The sequence below is a fragment of the Octopus sinensis genome, linkage group LG11, assembly GCF_006345805.1.
Source record: "Octopus sinensis linkage group LG11, ASM634580v1, whole genome shotgun sequence".
NCBI classification, from domain to species: Eukaryota; Metazoa; Mollusca; class Cephalopoda; order Octopoda; family Octopodidae; genus Octopus; species Octopus sinensis.
The window spans coordinates 18,535,209-18,558,936 of record NC_043007.1 but is presented as its reverse complement, the minus strand read 5'-3'; the positions used below and the strand labels follow the sequence as shown (position 1 = coordinate 18,558,936).

At 38.4% G+C, this 23,728-nt stretch overlaps 1 protein-coding gene across 3 annotated transcripts; it reads left to right on the top strand.

Annotated features, from left to right (window-relative positions):
* Window positions 1–11: 11 nt before the first annotated feature.
* Window positions 12–22,669, top strand: LOC115217503 (probable ATP-dependent RNA helicase DDX28). 3 transcript variants are annotated; one of them, XM_029787220.2, is made up of 15 exons: window positions 12–269; window positions 1,789–1,878; window positions 4,093–4,362; window positions 5,863–5,970; window positions 7,279–7,336; window positions 8,294–8,436; window positions 9,696–9,767; window positions 11,975–12,050; window positions 12,962–13,068; window positions 14,306–14,464; window positions 15,730–15,826; window positions 16,366–16,511; window positions 18,511–18,603; window positions 20,479–20,631; window positions 21,714–22,669. In XM_029787220.2, exons 2-15 carry the CDS (start codon window positions 1,807–1,809, stop codon window positions 21,804–21,806), a joined length of 1,647 nt encoding a protein of 548 aa, XP_029643080.1. In that variant the 5' UTR covers window positions 12–269; window positions 1,789–1,806; the 3' UTR covers window positions 21,807–22,669. The 3 variants fall into 3 exon arrangements, with proteins under 3 accessions (XP_029643080.1, XP_036363059.1, XP_036363058.1); XM_036507166.1 differs by lacking the exon at window positions 12–269 and adding an exon at window positions 331–349; XM_036507165.1 differs by lacking the exon at window positions 12–269 and adding an exon at window positions 486–544.
* Window positions 22,670–23,728: the final 1,059 nt, after the last annotated feature.

The window sequence follows — 23,728 nt, the reverse complement described above, 5'->3', positions numbered from 1 at the left end:
CTCAGTTTTATTTTGTTGTAAAAAATCTTCAATGAATTCCGATTTTTTACTCAAATATTGTCAAGACTGGACGAAAGTCGTAAAATGGAAAAGAAATTGGACAAGAAGAGGGGAAATAAATATTGTTTTTAGCGTCCAAGGATTGACGGAAACAGGAGATTTTTCAGCAAGTACCTGTTATGTTTTATGCAGACGCATTAATTGATGTCGTAACATATATTTAAAGAAAACATCACTGTTGGAACTTTTTATACAGCTAATAATTATAGGTAGGTTTGGAAAAATAAAAGTGAAGTTTATTTCATTGAATGGGATCAACAATTGGAATCTTAAGTTTCATAAAATAGAGGTAGGTTTTGGGGTATTTGAGTAAGGATCCCTTCTTTGGAGAAATGAGATCTGATGGAGAGCTGTAAATTTGTATTTTATATGTATTTTTGCTTTTACCAATGTAAACAACACTAGTGAACTTCAAGTGATTTTCCCCCTTTGCAATTTCTCCGATGCTACATTCGCCCTAGAGAAAAGTTTCACCTTCTCAGAAGTATGACCAAGAAATAAAAACTTAGTTTTTCTTTAGATGTATTAGGATGATTGTTCATTCGAAAACTTCTTAAAAGAAATCGACCTGATAGTTTAATGTTTGCTTAACTGAAGTTGATTTTCTCTCAAAATGCGATCGTAATTCTTGGTGCCAAAGTGTTTTTTTCTGTTTATCCACGTGTTGTAAACATTTTTTCTCTGTTTATGTAGATGACTTTTATATATAAACTGATTTTAGTGCATTTTTAATTAGTACCATTTCTGTCAAATTCAATTAATAAACCAAATCGTTGTAGAAAACACAGTTCATAATTATTAAGCAGTCAAACTAATTTATTTGACCTTTTTATTTTCCTATTCGAAAATCCCGCAATGAATTGGACAATGTCTTGTTTTATGTATACCATCTGTAAATATTAACAATCTACTTCAAAATACAAGCGTGCATGCTTTTCTGAATAAATCTGTAATCTTCCAGATAGCATAAAGAACTACTGTAATGGCTAGTAATTACTGTGAACATTGATTATCAATTTGTAAATTACCAACAGTCGTGGAGATAAATCACTGCCGAGCCAAATCGGTGAATAGTTTTCGTTTCTTGGTTACAGCCATTTTACTTGAGTTGTATTCATAACTTTGGGGAATACATGTACATAACAATATACTCTTCTCTTTATAAGTCTCTTCAGTGACATTGTGTTTTAACACTCCATGATGACCATCTCGTCGTTTTAGAGGTATATCACCGTGACCAACCAGGTTATCAGATGTTGTTACACATCGCTGGTCACAATGCGCTCCACATTGTTTTAGCCTTCGAATGTCGCCACCTCGCTGGCTAAGCGAGCAGGCCAACAGAAGAAAGAGTGAGAGAAAGTTGTGGCGAAAGAGTACAGCGGGGACCGCCACCCCCACCCCTGCCGGAGCCTCGTAGAGCTTTTATGTGTTTTCGCTCAATAAACACTCAAAACGCCCGGCCTGGGAATCGAAACCGCGAGTCTGCTGCCCTAACCACTGGGCCATTGCGCCTCCACTAGAGGTATATAGGAATACATTATCTAATGTGTTCTTTCGTTAGATGGTTGCAGTAAATGTGGCTGTTATTTCTAGCAGGTGTAGTGACTCTGTAGAAGCTCCCACATTAGTTATATATTATGTTGTCTTGGTTGATTTGCAATAACGATGTTAACAACTGAATTTTATTTTCTTGAAAATTCTCATTTTCTCTTTTTCCCCCTTCAGGCCTAGTAACCAAGAACAATGAATTGGGCTTGTGTTTGGAGGGGACTGCAACAGGACAGTTTGCTGATAGCCTTGACTGTTCGACATATGGTGAGTATTTAAAGATTAAATGGTTATCTAATCTAATGCAAGCTTTCACAGCTCTAGCACCACTCCTTCTTAGTCAGCCTATGAGCTTTTCAGCTGATACAAAGAATGAATATGTATATTTTAAGTTAAAAGAGTCCGCATATAGGGACTGGTGTGGCTGTGTGGTTAAAAAAGTTTACTTTACAACCATATGATTCTGGGTTCAATCTAATCGCATGGCACTTTGGGAAAGTATTCTCTACTGTAACTCCAGGCCTGCCAGTGCTTTGTGACTGGATTGGGTGAATGGAAACTGAAGGCAACCCATTGTATATCATCGTCATCATCATCATCATCATCATGCAGTATTTTAAATCCAGGTTTTGTCCCCGTAACGGGGGTAGCCGGATCTGCCTCAATGCCATAGCAACTGAGGTAGGCAGGTGCAGCCCACCCCAACCTTTGAGCTGGCTGGCTGGCTGGTGCCCATTTCTCCCTTGCTATTGTGAAGCTTTCTTAAGGCTGGATTTTCTACAGGGAGCATTCCCTTGCTTACCCCCAACCTCAGTTTCTAGACATAAGTGGTCATGGGACCAAGGCCTCTACCACAATTTTAAAGTAATGTGGTGGAAAACTAGCTCAGGAAAGCAGGGACACTACTCCTTGAGACCCCTTTCAGAGCCTCCCTACCATATATCATCATCATCATCATCGTTTAACGTCCGCTTTCCATGCTGGCTTGGGTTGGACGGTTTGACTGAGGGCTGGCAAACCAGATGGCTGCACCAGGCTCCAATCTGATCTGGCAGAGTTTCTGCAGCTGGATGCCCTTCCTAACGTCAGCCACTCTGATACGACTGAATTTCCCATTGAAGGTAAATGTATGACTGTTCAGCTTTTTGCTGAACGACCTGTACAAATGATTTGTTTTTATAGTGATCAAATGTATGTGCTGTACACTAGCTCCTTCCCTCCATCAAATCGACACACCTGAACAGGTGCATGGTGTGCCACATGTCAGGTGTCGAAGTGATTGCAGAACAATGTAAGATGAAGTGTTCTGCTCAAGAATGCAACACACCACCCAGTCCAGGAACTGAAACCACTATCTTTTTGATTGTGAGTGCAACACCCAAACCACTACGCCATGAACCTTCACATATATATGTGTGTGTGTGCGTGTGTGTCTCCTTTTCTTGATATTACATAGTAGTTGTAAATGAGTTTCACTGCCAACAACCATGACCTATTTCTTTACTGCCCACAAGGGGCTAAACATAGAGGGGACAAACAAGGACAGACAAATGGATTAAGTCGATTATATCGACCCCAATATGTAACTGGTACTTATTTAATCGACCACGAAAGGATGAAAGGCAAAGTCGGCCTCGGCGGAATTTGAACTCAGAACGCCACTGCAGGCGAAATACCGCTAAGCATTTTGCCCGGCGTGCTAACGTTTCTGCCAGCTCACCATGACCTTCCCAATTCTTCTTCTTTGTTTTACATCTGCCTTAGTTATAGTGTGACAGTATCCATTCTGTTCTCTATCCAGGTAAATATCTACTCAGTATTCACTCTTTTGTGTGTTTAAAGTTATTAAAATCCTATCTGCTACCTTTCGTTAAACACTTACCCATCACCCCTCCACTTTCTCACTTCAATTCTGTGCTGTTTGTTTCTTCAACTTTTCTTAAATATTATTAACATTATGTGACTGTCACATAACAAGCTGGCAGAATTGTCAGAGCACCAGACAATGTTTAATAGTATTTCACCCTTTATTTTACATTCTGAGTTCAAATTCTGCCAAAATTAACTTTGCCTTTTATCCTTTTGGGGTTGATAAAACAAGTACCAGTTGTGTATTGGGGTCAATGTAATTGATTAGCCCTCTCTCATGAAACTTCAGGGCTTGTGCTTATAGCAGAAAAGAGTTACATTATCCCTTTAGTGTTCCGATTATTCTATCAAACATAATGCTTATTGATTCCCATTGATTTGAATTAATCATGCATTATCTCATATCTTCAAGATCTTGATGGTGTAATTACTTAATGTAGAATAACATTGTAGGGTAGGTGTGAGAGCCTGGATCTGGTCAGTTTGAACATAAAACAGATTAAATATTTTGGCCGGTTTAAATACTAAAGGGTTAAGTTATGCAACAATTGTATTAGAATCTTGTTGTTTTCTATATTTTTATGTATTTATTTTTGTATTCTTTTGTCTTAGTCCACGGCCAATAAATTTATTCCTCGAATAACAATTCCTCAGAAAATGGTTTTGAACTTAAATAAACAGAACATAAGAAATGAGAGGACAAAAAGGGTTAAAAAACCCTTGAAGTTTAAATCTCCTCTGGTGATATCATGTCACCGAGAAAAGTTCAATCACCACAAGGGTCAAACATACAATGATTTCAATCCCAAAACGTTAGCATCTTATGGCTGGAAGCATCGCAAATCAGTGGGAGACCATTTTACTTTGATGGACTGGAATTCAGTAAGTATATAAATTGTACTGTAATTTACTTGAAACATTGCAATATATGTAACTGAGATAAATGTTTGAAAAACCCTGCTTTAAAGTTATTTGAAATCTCCTCTTAATTATAATAATAATAATGGAATTATTGTATACAGTGCTCAGGTGCACCACAACTTGTCAAAAGTGCATATAAAGCATATGCAGTAATGTACAAATGTCTGGAAAGTGAACAGTGTATGAGTCAGATACATGCTTGCGTGTGTATGGAGGAGAGAAAATCAGGTGTAGTGTTGGCGAATCTCAGGAAGCATGGAAGTTTTGAAGGATGCAGTGTTCCGACAACTAACAACTGATGCCGGCAGTTTTTCCATGTTTCAGCAACTCTTAGCGTGAAATTTGTATTCCAAATGGCAGCTTAATAAGGACAAAGTTATTTTATTAGATTCTTCATTATTTTTAATATTAATTGAAGCAAAAGGAGCATATTTCAACAGAAAAACAAGGGTTAATGTTACCGTTCTTTATTGTTGTTGTAATTTCTGAGAAAACGAGAAAATAGGAAGAGGAGGAGGTGTTGAAGTATAGGGAATATATGACTACTTTTCAGCCATTATTGTTCCCAGATCTCCTCTGGCCTGGAGTAGGGTAGTAGCCTCTGTTAGGATCCTGGCTGGGGATTAATTAGCATGTTATGGAGGAAACTCCAAGCGCAAAACCTTCACTTTGTTCAAAATTTGGATCTTGTGCTTGAAAAATTTCATCTCACCATGCAAAAGGGAGCTGAAAAATAAAAACTCATAAACTTGCTAAAACAGACATAGTTAGGAGGACAATGGTCAAAGCAAGATAATCAACATATATGGTTACAAGATTGATCAGGAAAGAAAGCTTTCTAAACAGTATTGCTTTTCTGCAAAGAAATTAGTAAGGAGGATTATTCTGTCCAAAGACTCAGTAGCTAATTTTGTTTTAACCCAACATCATCATCATCATCGTTTAACATCCGTTTTCCATGCTAGCATGGGTTAAACGGTTTGACCGGGGTCTGAGAAGCCAGGAGGCTGCACCAGGCTCCAGTCTGATCTGGCAGTGTTTCTATAGCTGGATGCCCTTCCTAACGCCAACCACTCCGTGAGTGAAGTGAGTGCTTTTTACGTGCCACTGGCACAGGGGCCAGAGGAGGCTGGCAACAGCCATGATCGGTTGGTGCTTTTTATGTGCCACCGGCACGGAAGCCAGCCAAGGCGGCACTGGCATCGGCCATGTTCGGATGGTGCTTTTTACGTGCCACTGGCATGGGTATCACAACTACAATTTCTATTTGATCTTTATTTTGATGTTGATGTACTTGACTCAGTAGGTCGCCCCACGATCCAATGTAAGCACAGCAGGCCATCCTGCGATCCAAAATACTTTGAATGGGCTGGGGCTCCTGATTAATAATTTCAAAAAAAAAATTTTTAATTGCCACAAGTTTGAAATATGTATTTATTTAGTTATTTATTTATTTTTCAGAATCCAGCAGTTGTTACAAAACCAAAATCATTTGAAGATCTGAATTTAATGAGTAGTCTAAGGGATTACCTTTCTGAAGCAGGATTAAGCACTCCAACAGATGTGCAGGTATCCCAATATTTCTTTGTTCATTCATTCATTTTACATCTGTTTTTCCATGTTGGCATGGGTTGGATAAAGACTTATTTAAAGCAGTATTTTATGGCTGGATGCCCTTCCTGTCACCTAACCTCACCTATTTTTGAAGTAATGGATTTTTGTTATTCCACTGGTCTTTCAAAGCACAAAGCTACAAGATGTATTATTGTAAATAATGTAAATATGACATCACTGTTTTGCTCAGATGTTGTTATGCAAAGATGTGGAGTATCAGCATTCATGCATATACACACAGAGTAGGCTTCCTTACAGTTTTCAAAATATTGGCCAATCTCAAGTTACAATAGAAAACACTTGCCCTAGTGGATAGAACCTAAAACCACATGGTTATCTTATGAATCCCATATACACACAGCCATAGCTATGTTTTTATTATAATATATTTTATCTTTTATTTGTTTCAGTCATTGGACTGTGGCCATGCTGGGGCATCACACTGAAGGGTTTAGTCAAAGAATTTGACCCCAATACTTTTTTTAAAAGATTGGTACTTGTTTTATCAGTCCCTTAAGATTGGTACTACTTGTTTTATCAGACCCCTTAAACAAACCAACACCAATTGTCAAGTAATTGGGGGACAAAGACACACACACACACACATCTATATACATATATGACAGGCTTCCACACAAACTGGTTTATGAGATAACTTTACTGAAATTTATAGTTGAATTTCTAATATGTCACTCTTAATAAGAGTGTGGTGAAAACACTAGGTGGGAACCAGTTTATTATGTAACACAATGTAAAAGTAAGAATGATACTCATTGGCGCAGGAGTGGCTGTGTGGTAAGTAGCTTGCTTACCAACCACATGATTCTGGGTTCAGTCCCACTGCATGGCACCTTGAGCAAGTGTCTTCTACTATAGCCTCGGGCCAACCAAAGCTTTGTGAGTGGATTTAGTAGACAGAAACTGAAAAGCCCGTCGTATATGTATATATATATATATATATATATATATATATATATATAATATATATATATACATGTGTTTGTGTTTGTCCCCACAACATTGCTTGACAACCAATGCTGGTGTGTTTGCGTCCCCGTAACTTAACAGTTTGGCAAAAGATTCCGATAGAATAAGTACCGGGCTTACAAAGAATAAGTCCCGGGGTTGAGTTGCTCGATTAAAGGCAGTGCTCCAGCATGGCCGCAGTCAAATGACTGAAACAAGTAAAAGTGTAAAAAGAGAGTATATATTGTAAACTGTTCAATTGAAAAGGAATATAATTGAATTTGTTATATTTTACAGATTAAAGCAATTCCAGAAATTTTACAAGGCAACAATGTCATCTGTGCAGCTGAAACTGGTAAGAATTACATCTTGGGTTCATTGAATCTATATTAAATCTCTATTTTATCAAACGAACTAAATGCAGTTCTAAAAGAAGTTATCTACACAGTCAATCAACCTGCTTGATTGCAGTAATCAAAATGGAGCTTTATCAATGCCACAACACTCTTCTTGGACACATATGTACATGCTGATCAAATTCCTCTCTCTTACCTTACACCTCTGCAATCTTCCAATAAAGCACATGCTCCTCTGTAACTGCTGTGTTGTAATCTCCAACCATTGAACCTATTCTTTCCCACTCCACCTCTTCTCACCTTCAAAAAAAAAAGGTGGGGGACATATGTCTGTATGATCACTTGATTTGAAGCTCCCTGGCCCCTTCATTATCATCATCATCATCATTTAACATCCGTTTTCCGTGCTAGCACAGGCTGGACGGTTCGACAGAGTCTGGGAGGCCAGGAGGCTGCACTAGGCTCCAGTCTGATCTGGCAGTGTTTCTACAGCTGGATGCCCTTCCTAACGCCAACCACTCCATAAGTGTAGTGGGTGCTTTTTACGTGCCAGGGGAGGCTGGCAGCGGCCATGATCAGTTGGTGATACAGCCTGTTGCCTTTAGATGCTTTCACTGCAAATAACACACTTCATCATCAACAACTCCTGGGCATTAATCTTTACAGTGCTTCAATAAAGTTCTTCTGCAAGTGGATGCTGAAAAGTGCCTGACTTTAAGGGTATTGCAAAAGGCCCAGTTGAGGTCCAACCGTCTGAGTTCCTTTACAGGGCTTAAAAAACTGAAGATTGCTGCAATAAATGTATGAATCTGAGAGGGGAATTTGTTGAATAAAATCATAATTAACTGGTCCTCCTGCATTTTGTTTTACCCAAAACCAGGAAATTTTCAGTACCCCTTGTTTACATTACTAAAACATCTCACTGATGATATTTTTGTGATATTTCTATTCTACAGGAAGTGGTAAAACCCTGGCATACCTATTACCAATTTTCCAGTTAATTAAGCAGTATAATGATATAGTGACTAACTCCAAACATAAGAATTCTCCAAAGTCTATAATCATCGTTCCATCTCGAGAGCTTGCCATCCAGATTATGGTAAGTGCAGTAATGTCTGGAATTTCATTTGTCTAAATGTTTATTAGCCTCATCTTTAACCCTTTAGTGTTCACATTATTCTGCTAAAACTAATGCTTTTTTATCCACATTCGTTTTGAACTAATCATGCATTATCTTGTAGTTATGAGATTTTGATGAGGTAGCTGTTAATTTTTAAAACGATATTGTAGGGTTGGTGTGAGAGATCAGATCTGGTCAGTTTGAACATAAAACAGGCAGAATACTTTTGGCTGGATATGGCCGGTTTAAGTGCTAATGGATTAAATATGAGACTTTTCAATATCTGTCAAGTTTAAGGCAGAGAGCTGGCAGAATTGTTAGCATGCTGGGCAAAATGCTTAACAGCATTTCATCTGTCTTTAAGTTCTGAGTTCAAATTCTGCCATGGTCAAATTTGTCTTTTATCCTTTCAGTGTTAATAAAATAAGTACCAGTTGAACACTGGGGTCAATGTAATTGATTTACCCCTCCCCTGAAATTGCTGGCCTTGTGCGAAGATTTGAAGCCAATATCTATCAAGTGTGGCTGTGTAGTAAGAAGTCTGCTTCCTAACCACATGGTCTCAGGTTCAGTCCCACTGCATGGTGCCTTGAGCAGATGTCTTCTACTGTAGCCTGAGCCTTGTAAGTGGATTTGTTACATGGAACTGAAAGAAGCTTGTCATGTGTGTACGCGCATGTGTGTGTTTGTGTGTTTGTGTCTCCTTGTTCACTGACAAAATTCTGTGCTAGCAGAATATTTTGACAGATTAAATTTAAATGTTGAAGTGAATCTAACGGTTTTTGTGTGTTTCTTAAATGGCTTATAAACACCTTTCACACTGCAATTGTTTTCGTTCCAGCACACGATCTCAGATCAGGTCACTTGCTATGCAAGTACATCTCCGTAATTTCTAATATTTCTTTCCTGGTATTAATAATAATATATTATTATATAAAATATATATAATCGCTCGTATTAAATATATAAATACTTTAATAGTATTAATACTTTGATACAATTGAGCACTCAATATAAATTCAGTATATAATATTCTCATTAAATATATTTAACTAAAGATTTATATCCTTTCTGGGTTGATAAAATAAGTAACAGTTGAGCACTGGAGCCAATGTAATCAACCTACATTAGGAGTTTATTCCTAATGACAATTTTCTACAATAGCCTTTTGTAACTTCAGTATTTTCACACAAACTTTTGATTGTCCTTTCCATTCACTTTTTCATTTTTATTTCTAGTCTGTTATAAAGGACCTGACAAAAATTATGCCTTTAGAACCTCAGTTAATTCTTGGAAAAGTTGGATCAATGGTAAGATCTTTTGTCCTTAAAAAGAACTAATTCATCTCATTATTTCCTTAACTCAATCATACCCCACCCCCCACTTTATCTTCTATTTGTCTTGATCATGACTTTAACTACAGTCTATTTCTGTAAGTCATAAATTCCACCAGTAAAGATGCATCATCTAGTGGTTAAAATTTTGCACTCATAATTGTAAGATTGTGGTTTCAATTCCAGGACTGGGCAGTTCATTGTGTTCTTAAGCAAAACATTTCATTTCATATTGCTCCAGTCCACTTTGCTGTAAAATATGTAACCTTGTGACAGACTGGTGTCCCGTTGAGAGGTAGTGTTGTGATTTCAGTCATTTAGGTGCCATGGAAACTGGATAACCAGCCCTGTGAGTCCTAGGACTTGAAACAATAATGTCCAGAAAATGATAATAATAAATAATTGCACGTAAAAAGCGCCATCCAATCATGGCCATTGCCAGCCTCGCCTGGCCCCCATGCCAGTGGCACGTAAAAAGCATCATCCGACCGTGGCCGTTTGCCAGTCCCGTCTGGCACCTGTGCCAGTGGCACGTAAAAAGCACCTACTACACTCACGGAGTGGTTGGCATTAGGAAGGGCATCCAGCCGTAGAAACACTGCCAGATCAGACTGGGCCTGGTGCAACCTTCTGGCTTCCCAGACCCCAGTTGAACCGTCCAACCCATGCTAGCATGGAAAGTGGACACTAAATGATGATGATGATGATGATGATGCACTACTGTCTTCATCGTGAACAATACTTGTATCATAAGATCCTTTCAGTGTTCCATCATATTTCTTTAGTAATTAATAAACTTCATCCTCCTCATCATTATCAATTTATGTCTGCTTTCCCTGCTGGCATAGGTTGCACGATTCAGTTTTTATTTGAAATCACCAAATCACTAATCATTTGGGTCCTCTACCATCTCCTTAGTGAGGCTCATTCTTCGCTATTTCATCCCGCTTCATCCTAGGCCTCCAACTTCCACAGGTTCCATCCACATTTGGTGATTGGCACTTTGTCATGCAGCTGTCCTCATCCATTCACATCACATGACCATACCAGGCAGTCTCCTCTCTACCACTCTACATATGATGCCCCTTATGCCCAGTTTTTCTATCAATACATTTGAACTTTGTTGTACACGCACACTGATATTGCACACCCAATAGAGCCTGCTGGTTTCATTTCTTTCTGGTCTTCATATTTGCTCTGCATTTGCAGCCCAAGTTTCACACTCATGTAGCATTGTTGATTGTACACCAGCATCATTTACTCTTCCTTTTACTCTGAGAGAGAAGCCATTTTATACTAACAGAGCTTGTAGCTCTCGGAACTTTCTCCAGGCAGTTCATATCATAGTGACTATACTTTCTGAGCAATCTCCTCCACTGCAAAATAGATTACCTAAATGACAGGCACAATCTGCAACTCACCACTAAGGATCCTCCTGGGTTTTTGAGAAAATCTATTTTTTTGTTGTGTTCTTGGTGTTTATTGTTCCTACATGAAGGCACGTGGCTTTGTGGTTAGGGCATTCGGCTCACGATTGTAAGGTCGTGAGTTCAATTCCTGGCGACACGTTGTGTCCTTGAGCAAGACACTTTATTTCACATCGCTCCAGTCCACTCAGCTGGCAAAAATGAGTTGTACCTGTATTTCAAAGGGCCAGCCTTGTCACACTGAATCTCCCTGAGAACTACGTTAGGGGTACGTGTGTCTGTGGAGTGCTCAGTCACTTGCACGTTAATTTCATGAGTGACTCTGAAAGGATGGAAAGTGAGGTTGACTCTACTTTACATCATTTTGGAGTCAATGTGATTGACTTACCTCCTCCCTTTCAATGTGCTGGCCTTGTGCCAAGATTTGAAACTACTAATTATTATTATTCAGTAGTCTTATTTTTATCACGTACTTTCACTGCACTACCAAGCGCAGCTCTGTGTGCCTTGGGTATGTGCTGTGGTTTGTTGTGATACACTTATTTTTACTGTATTGAAAGTGTTTTACGCAGGATGTGTCCAGTGCCTAGTAGTGCTATATACTAACATATACTTGTTAGTCCTGGTGTTTTTGTTATGTATTTGTCTGAATATTATTATTATTATTGTTGTTGTTGTTGTTATTATTATTATTATTATTATTATTATTATTATTATTATTATTATTATTATTAGTTTCTCTGTATCTAATGTTAGGAACAGTTGGTCTTGAATAAAAAGATGGACATTCTAGTAACAACACCTGGAGCTTTGCAAGCAATGTTGGCAAAAAGTAAGTATTGGGACTGACATTTCTAGCAACTGTCTTTTAATAAATCATGAAGAAATGCGTATCTACACAGCACTAACCAAATCCATCTTAATCCCTCTAAGCTACAATCACTACCTTAACCTGAACATCAGAATCTTCATCATACCCACACTAGAACCCACCTTGTTAAACGACATTTCCACCCGACACTTTCAAAGTGTCACATTACGTTCTCACACTTCTATATACTGCATCCCATTCTTTGTACCCATGATTGTCGCACAATACACACCACTTTACAAACCTCACTGCTACGCACTGTTCCCTCTCGAGCCATGCCTGGCTCATAAGGGCCAGTTTCCTTGGCGTATAAGTTCCCCAAATGGACGGGATGCCGGTCCATCGCAGGTGAGCTGCTAGATGCAGGCGGAAAGAGTGAGAGAAAGTTGTGGTGAAGGAGTCAGCAGAAGTTCACTATTACCTTCTGCTGGAGCTGCGTGGAGCTTAGGTATTTCTCTCATAACACACACATTGTCCGGTCTGAGATTCGAACCCGCGATCCCTCGACCGCCCGTCTGCTGCTCTAACCACTAGGCCATGTGCCCCCACACTGCCATGCACTACTTCCTACTCTGCATGCTTACACTGTCTCATGCACTATATCTCACACAACATACCCACACCGTCACACTACATCCACTACAACATATCCACATTAGAACTCACACTGTTAAACGACACCCCTCACAACAAGCACATAGTATAATTTTCCACCCAAACTACTCTAAACATTCTGCACATATTATGTACCATCACAATAATCATCATCATCAACACCATCACCACCACCACCATCATCATCATCATCATTACCATCATCACCAACATTCACCAGTCACAATGAAGCTCTTTTCTAATTTTGCCACTTTCAGACAAAATAAAGTTCCATAACCTCCTGCAGCTGGTATTAGATGAAGCAGATACATTATTGGATGACAGCTTCCATTCCAATATTGTCAGCATCCTTAATCACATGAAAGTATGTATTTAGTTTCTTATGTATTTAATTTCTGTAGAAATTGGTGCACCAATGTACTGTCAGCGGAATCATTTAGGATTTCACTTTGCAATCATATGACTCCAAGTTTGATCCTGTTGTGTAGAACTTTGGGTAATTTGGGAAATAGAAACTCACATACATACACATATATATATATATATTGAGAGAGAGTCTTCAGTGTATTTCCCCACTGGACTAGATGCCTGTCCATCACAAGAATATAGGAATAATCATTTTTGGTAGCTGAGTGGACTGGAGCGATGTGAAATGAAGTGTTTTTCTGAAGAACACAATGCATCACCCAGTCCAGGAATTGAAACGCCGCTGGACAGTGGTGTATGTGCATTGACTATGATACATAGATGGCTATTTTAATTTAATGTTGCTTCAATTGTATACATTGGCTTTTTATTCAGCCCAGCATCTATTTGCAATATCAGTCACTATACTATTCGATCTTTCCTATGTTAGAGGTGACAGATTTCGTTTGAGCATGTGGTTGCAAGTAAACTGGGATAACATTTCATTTCTATTCTTTATATATTGTGTTTTTAAAAACGACATGTCTCTAAGAGATTTTATCTTGGACAGAAACTGCAATATCTTGCCTCTCGATGGTGTATATGTGTGTGTGTGTATATATATATATATATATATATATATATATATATATATATATATATATATATATATAGATTCAGTTGAATATGGTACTTAAGTTAAAGGCACCAGAATTTAGCATGGTATTATCCATATAATTCAAAATGGGGTGATTACTATCAAAATAAGCAACAAGGATATCCAGAGGTAATGCTGTACGATCGTTTCATGCAGCTGAAGATTGCTCTACATTTTAAAACTGATGTAATATTTGCATTGTTTAATTAAATGGAGTCGCATGAAACGATCGTACTGCATTACCTCTGGATATCCTTGTTGCTTATTTTGATTTTATATATATATATATATATATATATATAAATATATAGATAAGTTGAGTACAGAAATTCGGGGTGAGTACTTGATAATTATAAGCACCTGTGTATACCGTTTGGTGGTGTAGGTGGTGGAGTAAATTGATATAGATATATAAATATATATGAAGTATGATATATAGATGGGTGTCTTAATTTAATACTGCTGTTCACTGTTTTCTGTTTCAGTTTGTTGCTATCCTTCTGATTGTCTTGTCTCGATTTGTTCCTTTATATTACAGGCACACATCAAAACCATTTCACCTGCAGATCTCAGTGCTGCTGCTGCTGCTGTTTCTTCTTCTGAACACCCACCTATTTCAGTGAGTGGCACACAAATAATTCTTGCAAGTGCAACATTACCAACAAGTTTGGATGCAAAGATTGGTAACATTATTCCAGTAAGTTTTCCTTTCTTATATTACTTTTGGTTCTGGTTGGTTTCATGTTGCCGTTACTCTGATACTACCTTCTCATTCCTTCTCTCATCCCCTATATAGTCTCCCACCCCATTTCCAGGCTCCACACTTTCCATTACTTCCAATTCTTCCTTCCTAGAATATTGGCCCTTTGGAACTCTTTCTCTACACTCATCAGTTTGCAACTTATTCAAGACGAATAAGAACCTCACTGAACCTCAAGAACCTCACTGGGTCATAGCCCCTGCAAAGGCCATGAGATCACCCTTTTCTTCCACATCTAAAAAGCTACCTTCCTTCTCTCTCTTCCATGTCCTCTATCTTTCTCCTTTCTCTGTTTCTCTTCTTCTTTTCCCCAATCTTCCTCTTCCTTCTCTCTTTTCCATTCTACCATTCTCCCTTAAATCCATTGCATGCATATGTATGTATGTGTGCACATGTTCTATCAATGTCATCTAATCATCATCATCATCATTATTATCGTTTAACGTCCGCTTTCCATGCTAGCATGGGTTGGACGATTTGACTGAGGACTGGTGAACCAGATGGCCGCACCAGGCTCCAATCTGATCTGGCAGAGTTTCTACAGCTGGATGCCCTTCCTAACGCCAACCACTCCGAGAGTGAAGTGGGTGCTTTTTATGTGCCACCAGCACGTGGGCCACCACTAAGTTGGCGCATCTAATCTTCTAAACCAAGTACTATTGTTTGTTCCTTCTTGAGCCACGCCTGGCTCATAAGGGCCAGTTTCTCGGTTTCCTTAGCATATAGATTCCCCACCTGGATGGGACGCCGCTCCGTCACAGGTGAGCTGCAAGATGCAGGAGGAAAGAGTGAGAGAAAGAGTCAGCAGAAGTTCGCCATTACCTTCTGCTGGAGCTGCGTGGAGCTTAGGTGTTTTGCTCATAAACACTCACATCGCCCGGTCTGAGATTCAAACCCGCGATCCCTCAATCACGAGTCCACTGCTCTAACCACTAGGTCATGTGCTTCCACAAACTAAGTACCTTAGACTTGTATAGCTCACCTATGTAATGAATAAGTACAAAAGTGGTACATTTTGTCTCTGTATGTGGCTACCACACAGTAGTACTTTCTTCTGCAAACAGTAGGCACACTGTAAAATTACCAAATGTTTTGTTAGTTGTTTTACCCCATTTTATTCTGTTTAAGAATAAAGTCTTCAATGCTGTCTCAGTCATATTCTTCCCCAACTTTCCCTTACAACTTTACTCGTTATCTTACAGCTAGACACCTTTACCAGAGTGACTACAGAATATTTGCATCATATTCCACCTCACATCAAGCAGAAATTTGTCAGACTTTTACCTTCTGAAAAACCAGGTAAGTAACCCTAATGAATATCCATCATTAAGGGGAGCTGTTTGATCTTCGTAAGTTTTTGTGTGACCTTTGATGCCTTAACTACACTTTTATGTGTTTCAGTCATTTGACTGTGGCCATGCTGGAGCACCGCCTTTAGTCGAGGAAATCGACCCCAGGACTTATCCTTTGTAAGCCTAGTACTTATTCTATCGGTCTCTTTTGCCGAACCGCTAAGTTACGGGTATGTAAACACACCAGCATCAGTTGTCAAGTGATGTTGTTGGAGACAAACACAAACACACAAACGCACACACATATATATATATGATGGGCTTCTTTCAGTTTCCATCCACTCACAAGGCTTTGGTCAGCACAAGGCCATAGTAGAAGACACTTGCCCAAGGTGCCACACAGTGGGACTGAACCAAAGGCCACATGGCTGAGAATCAATTTTCTTAACTACACAACTATGCCTGCATTTGTATATGAAACTAATTATTATTCTGTTATGAAATGTGAGAAGATTAAATAGTAACAAAGAAAGATTTTGCTTTCAGGTTTTGTATTGAAGTTTGCCAAAAAGAATAAGATGTCTTCGGTGATGTTATTTTGCAAGGACAATTCTAGCAGTTATTGGTTATACAAGTTCTTAGAGGAAAATGGTGTATCAGCTGCTCTGTTTAATGGAAACGTCTTTGCTGAGGTTAGTGTGATCTCTTGAATAATTAAACTCTTTACCTATTTTAACACTTTTCTGTATCTTTTATTTTGTTACTTTACATTCTGTTTGCCATACTAAAATGTAAGGTCGTTTTCACAAATTTACACATCTCATCAACCTCTGGTCATTTACTGTCTTGAATATGTGGGTGCCATAGTGTATAAGTGATCAAAATCACAACATATCTTCTGAACAGGACCCCAGTCTATCACAACTGGTTAAATCTGGCTTCTGACACCTACCCTTCATTGATGTTCTAAAAATAGGCAATCACATCATTGAAATCTTGAGGCTACAAGTTAATGACTGTTAATTCAAACAATGTGAATAAATAAGCATTATATTCAACAGAAAAATCTGAATGCTAAAGGGTTAATCTTTTTGATTACCAACCCACCAGGGATTGCTCCTGGTTCTTTGATACAAACTTCTTGGAAAGTGAACTCCTTTGTGAGCCACTCTCCAGCTTTCTATAGCTATGGTGCGACCTCACCCGGAATTTGCATCACCAGTCTGGAACTCCTATCTTGCCCAGGATATTAATCGTCTGGAAGCCGTTCAGTGACGTGCAACCAAGAGAATACCCTCCATCAGGCATTTGCCATATTCTGAACGCCTTACTTCCCTGGGCATGGATACATTGAAACTCCAACGTCTGGCAGCGAACTTGGCAGACACCCATAAAATTATTAATCATCTTACAAACAATAACTCTGAGCACCTTTTCAAACTCCACCTGTCTAACACCCGTGGATATATTTACAAAGTCAGAAAACAGCACAGCTCCCATGACTTCAGGAAACATTTTTTCACGCTGAGAGTTGCTGAAGCATGGAACAAACTACCGCATCAGTTGTTAGTTGTCGGAGTACCACATCCTTCAAAACTTCCATGCTTCCTGAGATTCGCCAACACTACAAACCTGATTTTCTCCCCGCCATACACACGCAAGCATGTATCTGACTCATATACTGTTCGCTTTCCAGACATTTGTACATTACTGCATCTGCTTTATACGCACTTTTGACAAGTTGTGGTGCACCTGAGCACTGTATACAATAATTTCATTATTATTATTATTGAATTTAAACCTAACATCAAAATTTCATGATGTAGCCAAATCACCAGCTGAAGAATAACAATAGTTATTTCATTAAATTCTTCATCATCCTTCAGGTTCTGTATTTTAACAGAAATATGATAATAAATGGGTTAAACAGTAAAAAACAATATTTTATAATATACACTATGCTTATTCTATATCTTCAAGTAATGAGGGAAAGAACAAGGGTGATATCAAATATATTTTTCTGGCATATATTCACTTCAAGCTGAAGCATCCAGCAAGCGTCTTATAGCATGGCTCTTAATTATGCGATTATGTTTCAGTCATTGGACTATGGCCATGCTGGGGTACTACTTTAAAGGATATAGTTGATTAAATCAATCCAGTACTATGTTATGTTAAGTTCTTATTCTGTCAGTTTCTTTTTGCCAAACTGCTAAGTTACAAGGATGTAACTCACACACACACACACACACACACAAATACATACATACATACACACACACATATGCACACAAATACACATACACACATGACAGGCTTCAGCACAGTTTTTGTCTATAAGTTCACTCGCAAAGTATTCATTAACCTGAGGTTATAGAAGACACTTGACCAAAATGCTGCATAGTAGGAGAGAACCCCAAACCACCCAATTGCCAAGTGGATTCCTTAATCACACACCCATGCCTGTAATATGTTAATTCATTGAACAAGGATCAGCTATGAACCAACTTTTAAGGGATTATGTTTTGTGTGGAACTTACCTACAGTTTTATTATCCTGTATATGTTTTGTAAAATGAAGCATGACACATTTTGCCATTTTATAACTACATTGTTTTTTGGAGGTTTTTTTTTTTTTGATGGTAATGAATTTATGTTTATTAGTTTAATAAAAAAATGTTTTCCTTTTCAGGAAAGGAAAGATATTTATCAGAAATTTATGAATCAAGAATTCAGTATTCTAGTCTCTACAGACATTGCTTCCAGAGGTTTGGACACAACACATGTAAGTATGCTGGAATTATAATGGAATTAAACAAAGAAACAATTAGTTGAATTGGTAGAGTGATGGACAAAATGCCTTGTGGTACTTTACTTAATCAGTTATGTTCATAGTTCAAATCCCACTGAGGCCAGTTTTGCCATTCCTCCTTATGGAATGGATAAAACAAAATATTCTAGTATACTTCTCTTTTATTGAGCTTCTTGTAATTTGAAGATATACCCTGACACATCCCCACCACCATCTACTTTTTCTTTCAACTGGGGTAGGTGCTTATCTCTCCTATCACAAGAGACCTTTTCCTGTTCTCTATCATACTATAAACTTTCATCACCTGGCATAAAGCCACCTCCCTCAATACAACTCCCCACTCTGTTGCTGGATCTTGTCTTCTGAGTTACTTGTTGACCTCATTGGTGCCAGAGCCTCATAGAAAGCACCCAATGCACTCTGTAAAGTGATTGGCATTTGGAAACAGACAGTAAAACTCGGTGCTCTCTTTTGGCTTGCCAGTTCCTGTCAAACCATCCAACCCATGCCAGCATGGAAAACAGATGTTAAATGATGAGGATGTGGTTGATATAATCAACTGCTGTTTGCTTCCCCAAGATGTGGGGTTTTCTGAGTAGCTTATACACCATTTGTTTTTTAAAATATTAAGTTGTTGCATATAAATCATTGAAAGTGGGCAGTCTTAAAGAAACCTATTGAAAATCTATGTTGTTGCACTTACTGCAGTAAGGGGTACCCATGTTGGAGAGTAGAAACTCTGAATCAAATGTTATAGAGAGGAGTAGAGACACTTAATTCTATCAGACAGCTTCTCTAGCGTCTGTGGCACAATAAATATCAAGTCATCCCATAAGTTCTGTCCAATTTTACCATTTTAAAAAATTGAATGAAATTTAATAGTATTTTAGAATGTCTAATGGAATTAAAAATTACTTTTATGCATTTGTGTCCATTTAAACTAATTAAATATTATGAGTACAAAAAAGGAAACTCTGCAACTGAAGCGACTCGAAACATACACTCAGTTTATGGGAAAGAATGCTTGAATGAAAGAACTTGCAGAAGATGGTTTGCAAAATTCAGAAGTGGAGATTTCGGCCTTGAATGTATGTCTGGGTGTGTCTCTCTTACTATATGTGTGTCACTGTATGTCAGAATGTATGTGTGATAATTTTTATTTTCATTTGGATTAAAACACACATCTACACATACTTATACATATGTGACAACTGCAAAAAGCAATGAGGTGAAAAGCCATGTATGTCTGTGTGTTCTGTCTTCTTTTTGTATTTGAGTCTCATCACATTTTGTATATGAATGTGTCTGTGAGTGTGTATGTGGCTCAGTTTATGTTTCTTATTCTACAGCCACACCAGCAATCCAATGTCAACCCGTCACCTTCCGTAACATTTCAACAGTTCAGTTCCCTGTTGCCATCTTCCATTGTAGCCCATTCGCAGAATGTACCCATTTACATACATCTCTATTACACCTACATTCATTCAACTGTCAACCATACAATGGGTTGTGTTACATGCAGCACCGACCACCGCAAAGGAGAGTATATCCACTGACAGCTTTCCAGTGCATTCAAAAATCACTTACTCACCAACCCCAATTTTCCATGACAGGTTAGGACCTGGATTGCTCCAAATGGACGCATGACATGTCGCTTAGTCGAATTAGCCCATCATTTACTCCACAAATGTTTTGTTGTCAATGCTTCACTTTCCTGTACCACCTGTTTCAATATAACTGTAATATATATATACAAACTATGCCATTTTAAACCTGAGCAACGCCAGGTATCTCTGCTAATATATATATATATATTCATTTATTTATTTTCTGTTTTTTTGTGTCTAGGTGCAAACTGTTATGAACTATGATTTCCCTCATTTTGTCTCCGATTACATCCACCGTGTCGGGCGTGTTGGACGTCTTGGTTCAAATGCAACCTCTGAAGTAATTTCTTTAGTGGCACACAAGTATGAAGTGGAAATAGTGTGGTTGCTTGAAGTAAGTATCTCTAACTAATTGACAATAATATTGCTTATTGAAGCCAGCCTTCTTTTTTTCTTTTTTTTTTTTCTTTTTTTTTTTTCTTCATGTTTTTAAGAGATTTGTCTGATGAAGAAATCTACAGTGATTTAGTGAATTCAGAGTCAGAACTTGCATCAGCACATATTAGTTGCTTACCCTTGACAAAGGCACAGACATCACTGGGGTTAAGAAGTTTGCTTTCCAATCACTTGGTTCCAGGTTCAATTCCACCATGTCGCACCTTGAACAAGTGTGTGTTCTACTTTAGACTCAGGCTAACCAAAGCCTTGTGAATGGATTTGTTAGATGGAAACCGACAGAAGCCTGTCATATATGCATATATACATATGTAGTGTGTGTGTTACTCTCTCCTTGTCTAGACATTGCATAATAGCTGTAAATGAGAGTCATTATCATATAAGGGGTGTCATTCACATCTGTCCATGTGGAAACGTTATCTTTCTTGAAAACAGTGCTCCAGCATAGCCACCATCCAATGACTGAAACAAGTAAAACATAAGAGATAATTCTTTGCTCTCCATCCATATGTTGCTTTGAGCAATTTAGCTAAAAAGACCAACCCTTTACCAGCTCGGTTATTGCAATGCCATATTCTTTTTGCATCTTCAATTTTATAATTACGGAGATGTACTTGCATAGCAAGTGACCTGATCTGAGATCGTGTGCTGGAACGAAAACAACTGCAGCGTGGAAGGTGTTTGTAAGCCATTTAAGAAACACACAAAAGCCATTCGATTCACTTCAACATTTAAGTTTAATTTGTCAAAATATTTTCTTCGCTTTAAGACCGCGACCTGTTCACTGACAAAACTCCGTGCTGCATCTCCGGATTTTTGTCAGTGAACAGGTCTTATAGCGACGAAAATATTTTGACAAATTAAACTTAAATATTGAAGTGAATCGAACGGCTTTTGTGTGTTTCTTAAATGGCTTACAAACACCTTCAACGTTGCAATAATTTTATAATTGAAGACAGCAAAAAAACATTTTGGCAGAATTTGACTTTTAATGTTTCTTTTTCCCTCCTTTATTTCCAGATGGCGGCTCGGAAAATGACCCAAATCCACAATGTCAATGCAAATATCAAACGCAAACTTGTAGGGCGGCATGCACAGACAGATGGAAAATAACTAATTTGAAAACTTTTAAGGATTTTGAGACTGTGTATGTGTGTACAAGTGTGTGTATGTGTATATATATATTTGTGTGTGTGAGTGTATGACAATTTCTTATCAAAGACAATGTTTATGGTGATGAAATATGTGTGCTGTGCATTTGCTCACTCCTTTCATCAAACCAATCTTGCTTGAACAGGTGCACCATACATCACATGTCAGGTGTTGAACTAATTACAGAGCAATGTGAAAGGAAGTGTTTTGCTCAAGAACAACAACACACTACCCGGTCCAGGAATTGAAATCACAATCTCACGATCATGTGCGCAACACCCTAACCACTGAGCCATGTGCCCTCACATATATACCTTAGGACTCTCATTGATTTGGCATATGAGGGCTCTGCAAGCCAGCTACATCTTGTTCTCAAAGTGTGGTGGTGTTGGTGTCTCATTCTGCTGAACAGCCTGTCTGATGAATATTATTATAGTGGGCATTGTTTGTGCAGAGCCAGTTCCACTCTCATCTTTCAAACTTGTATTGGTTTGGTGCAACAAAAGCCCAGTGGTTACCAGGAAGCAGGATTTGTGTGGAATTACCTTCTCCTAGAAAAGCAGTTAAAAAGCTGAAAAGCCCTGGGTTTGTTGAATGGCCTGTGAGTGACATTCTTCCAATGACTTGTTAATTAACTCATAGCTGGGGCCCTGGCAAGTGCTACTACTCCAAGTTAGAGTAAAACAGTGACCATTATGGTTCCACATTCCTTGGAACCCTTAAACCAAGGCCTCTATACCAAATGCAGTTTAAAGTCACACCAAGGACTCTGTGTGTGTGTAATATACACATGCACACAAAATAAATTCTTTTTAAAACAAGTTGTTATGTTTTGGCGTTTATTTCTATATTGATTTCTTTTTAATCACTGCTAATTAAACTTAATCATCAATATAAACAGTTGAATCTTCAATATCATCATATTACACACCTTGTGATTGTTTAGACCCAAGTGAGTCCCAATTGAATGGACCTATGATTAAGCACAGTATATCTATGATTATACTATCCAATATATTTCAATATTAAAGAAATCCAGCATCTTTACTCCATAAAGCCTCCAGGAAAATTAACTGACTGTATTACACTTCATAAGCGAATTCAAAGATCCAATTTTTTGTAACACAACTTAAACTTTTCTAAGAACACTGATTCAACTGTACATCATACTAACCAGACAGTACATGGAGGAAAAGATGGTAGCCTTTTTTTTTTTAAGATAATGATAATTAGTCACAAACATAGGGGCAACAGCACAGATTCGGAGAGAATATGGTCAAATTATCGACACTTGTTAGTATTTTCTTTGCCGTCATGTTTCCAAAGTCAATAAAGTTAACTTTGACAAGATTCGATCTCAGAACATGAAAGACAGCAACTAAATATCATAACAAATTTGATCTGGTGTGCTACTGATTTTCCCTTTTTTTTTATATCCCACTCAAAAAAATAAAAATGACACTCGGTCACATATTTAGGGGTGGAAGCACCACCTTGAATGGCACCGTGACCTGCTGATCTTGAGGAGACCTATTGAGTCACATACATCAACATCAAAATAAAAATCAAATGGAAATTGTAGCTGTGATACCTGTGCCAGTGGCACGTAAAAAGCATCATCCGATGCCAGCGCCGCCTTGACTGGCTTCTGTGCCAGTGACACGTAAAAGCCGCCAATCGATCGTTGCCGGTGGTACGTAAAAGCACCCACTACTTTCATGGAGCGGTTGGCGTAAGGAAGGGCATCCAGCTGTAGAAACACTGCCAGATCAGACTGGTACCTGGTGCAGCCTCCTGGCTTCCCAGACCCCAGTCGAACCGTCCAACCTGTGCTATCACGGAAAACGGACGTTAAACGATGATGATGTTGATGATATCGACCT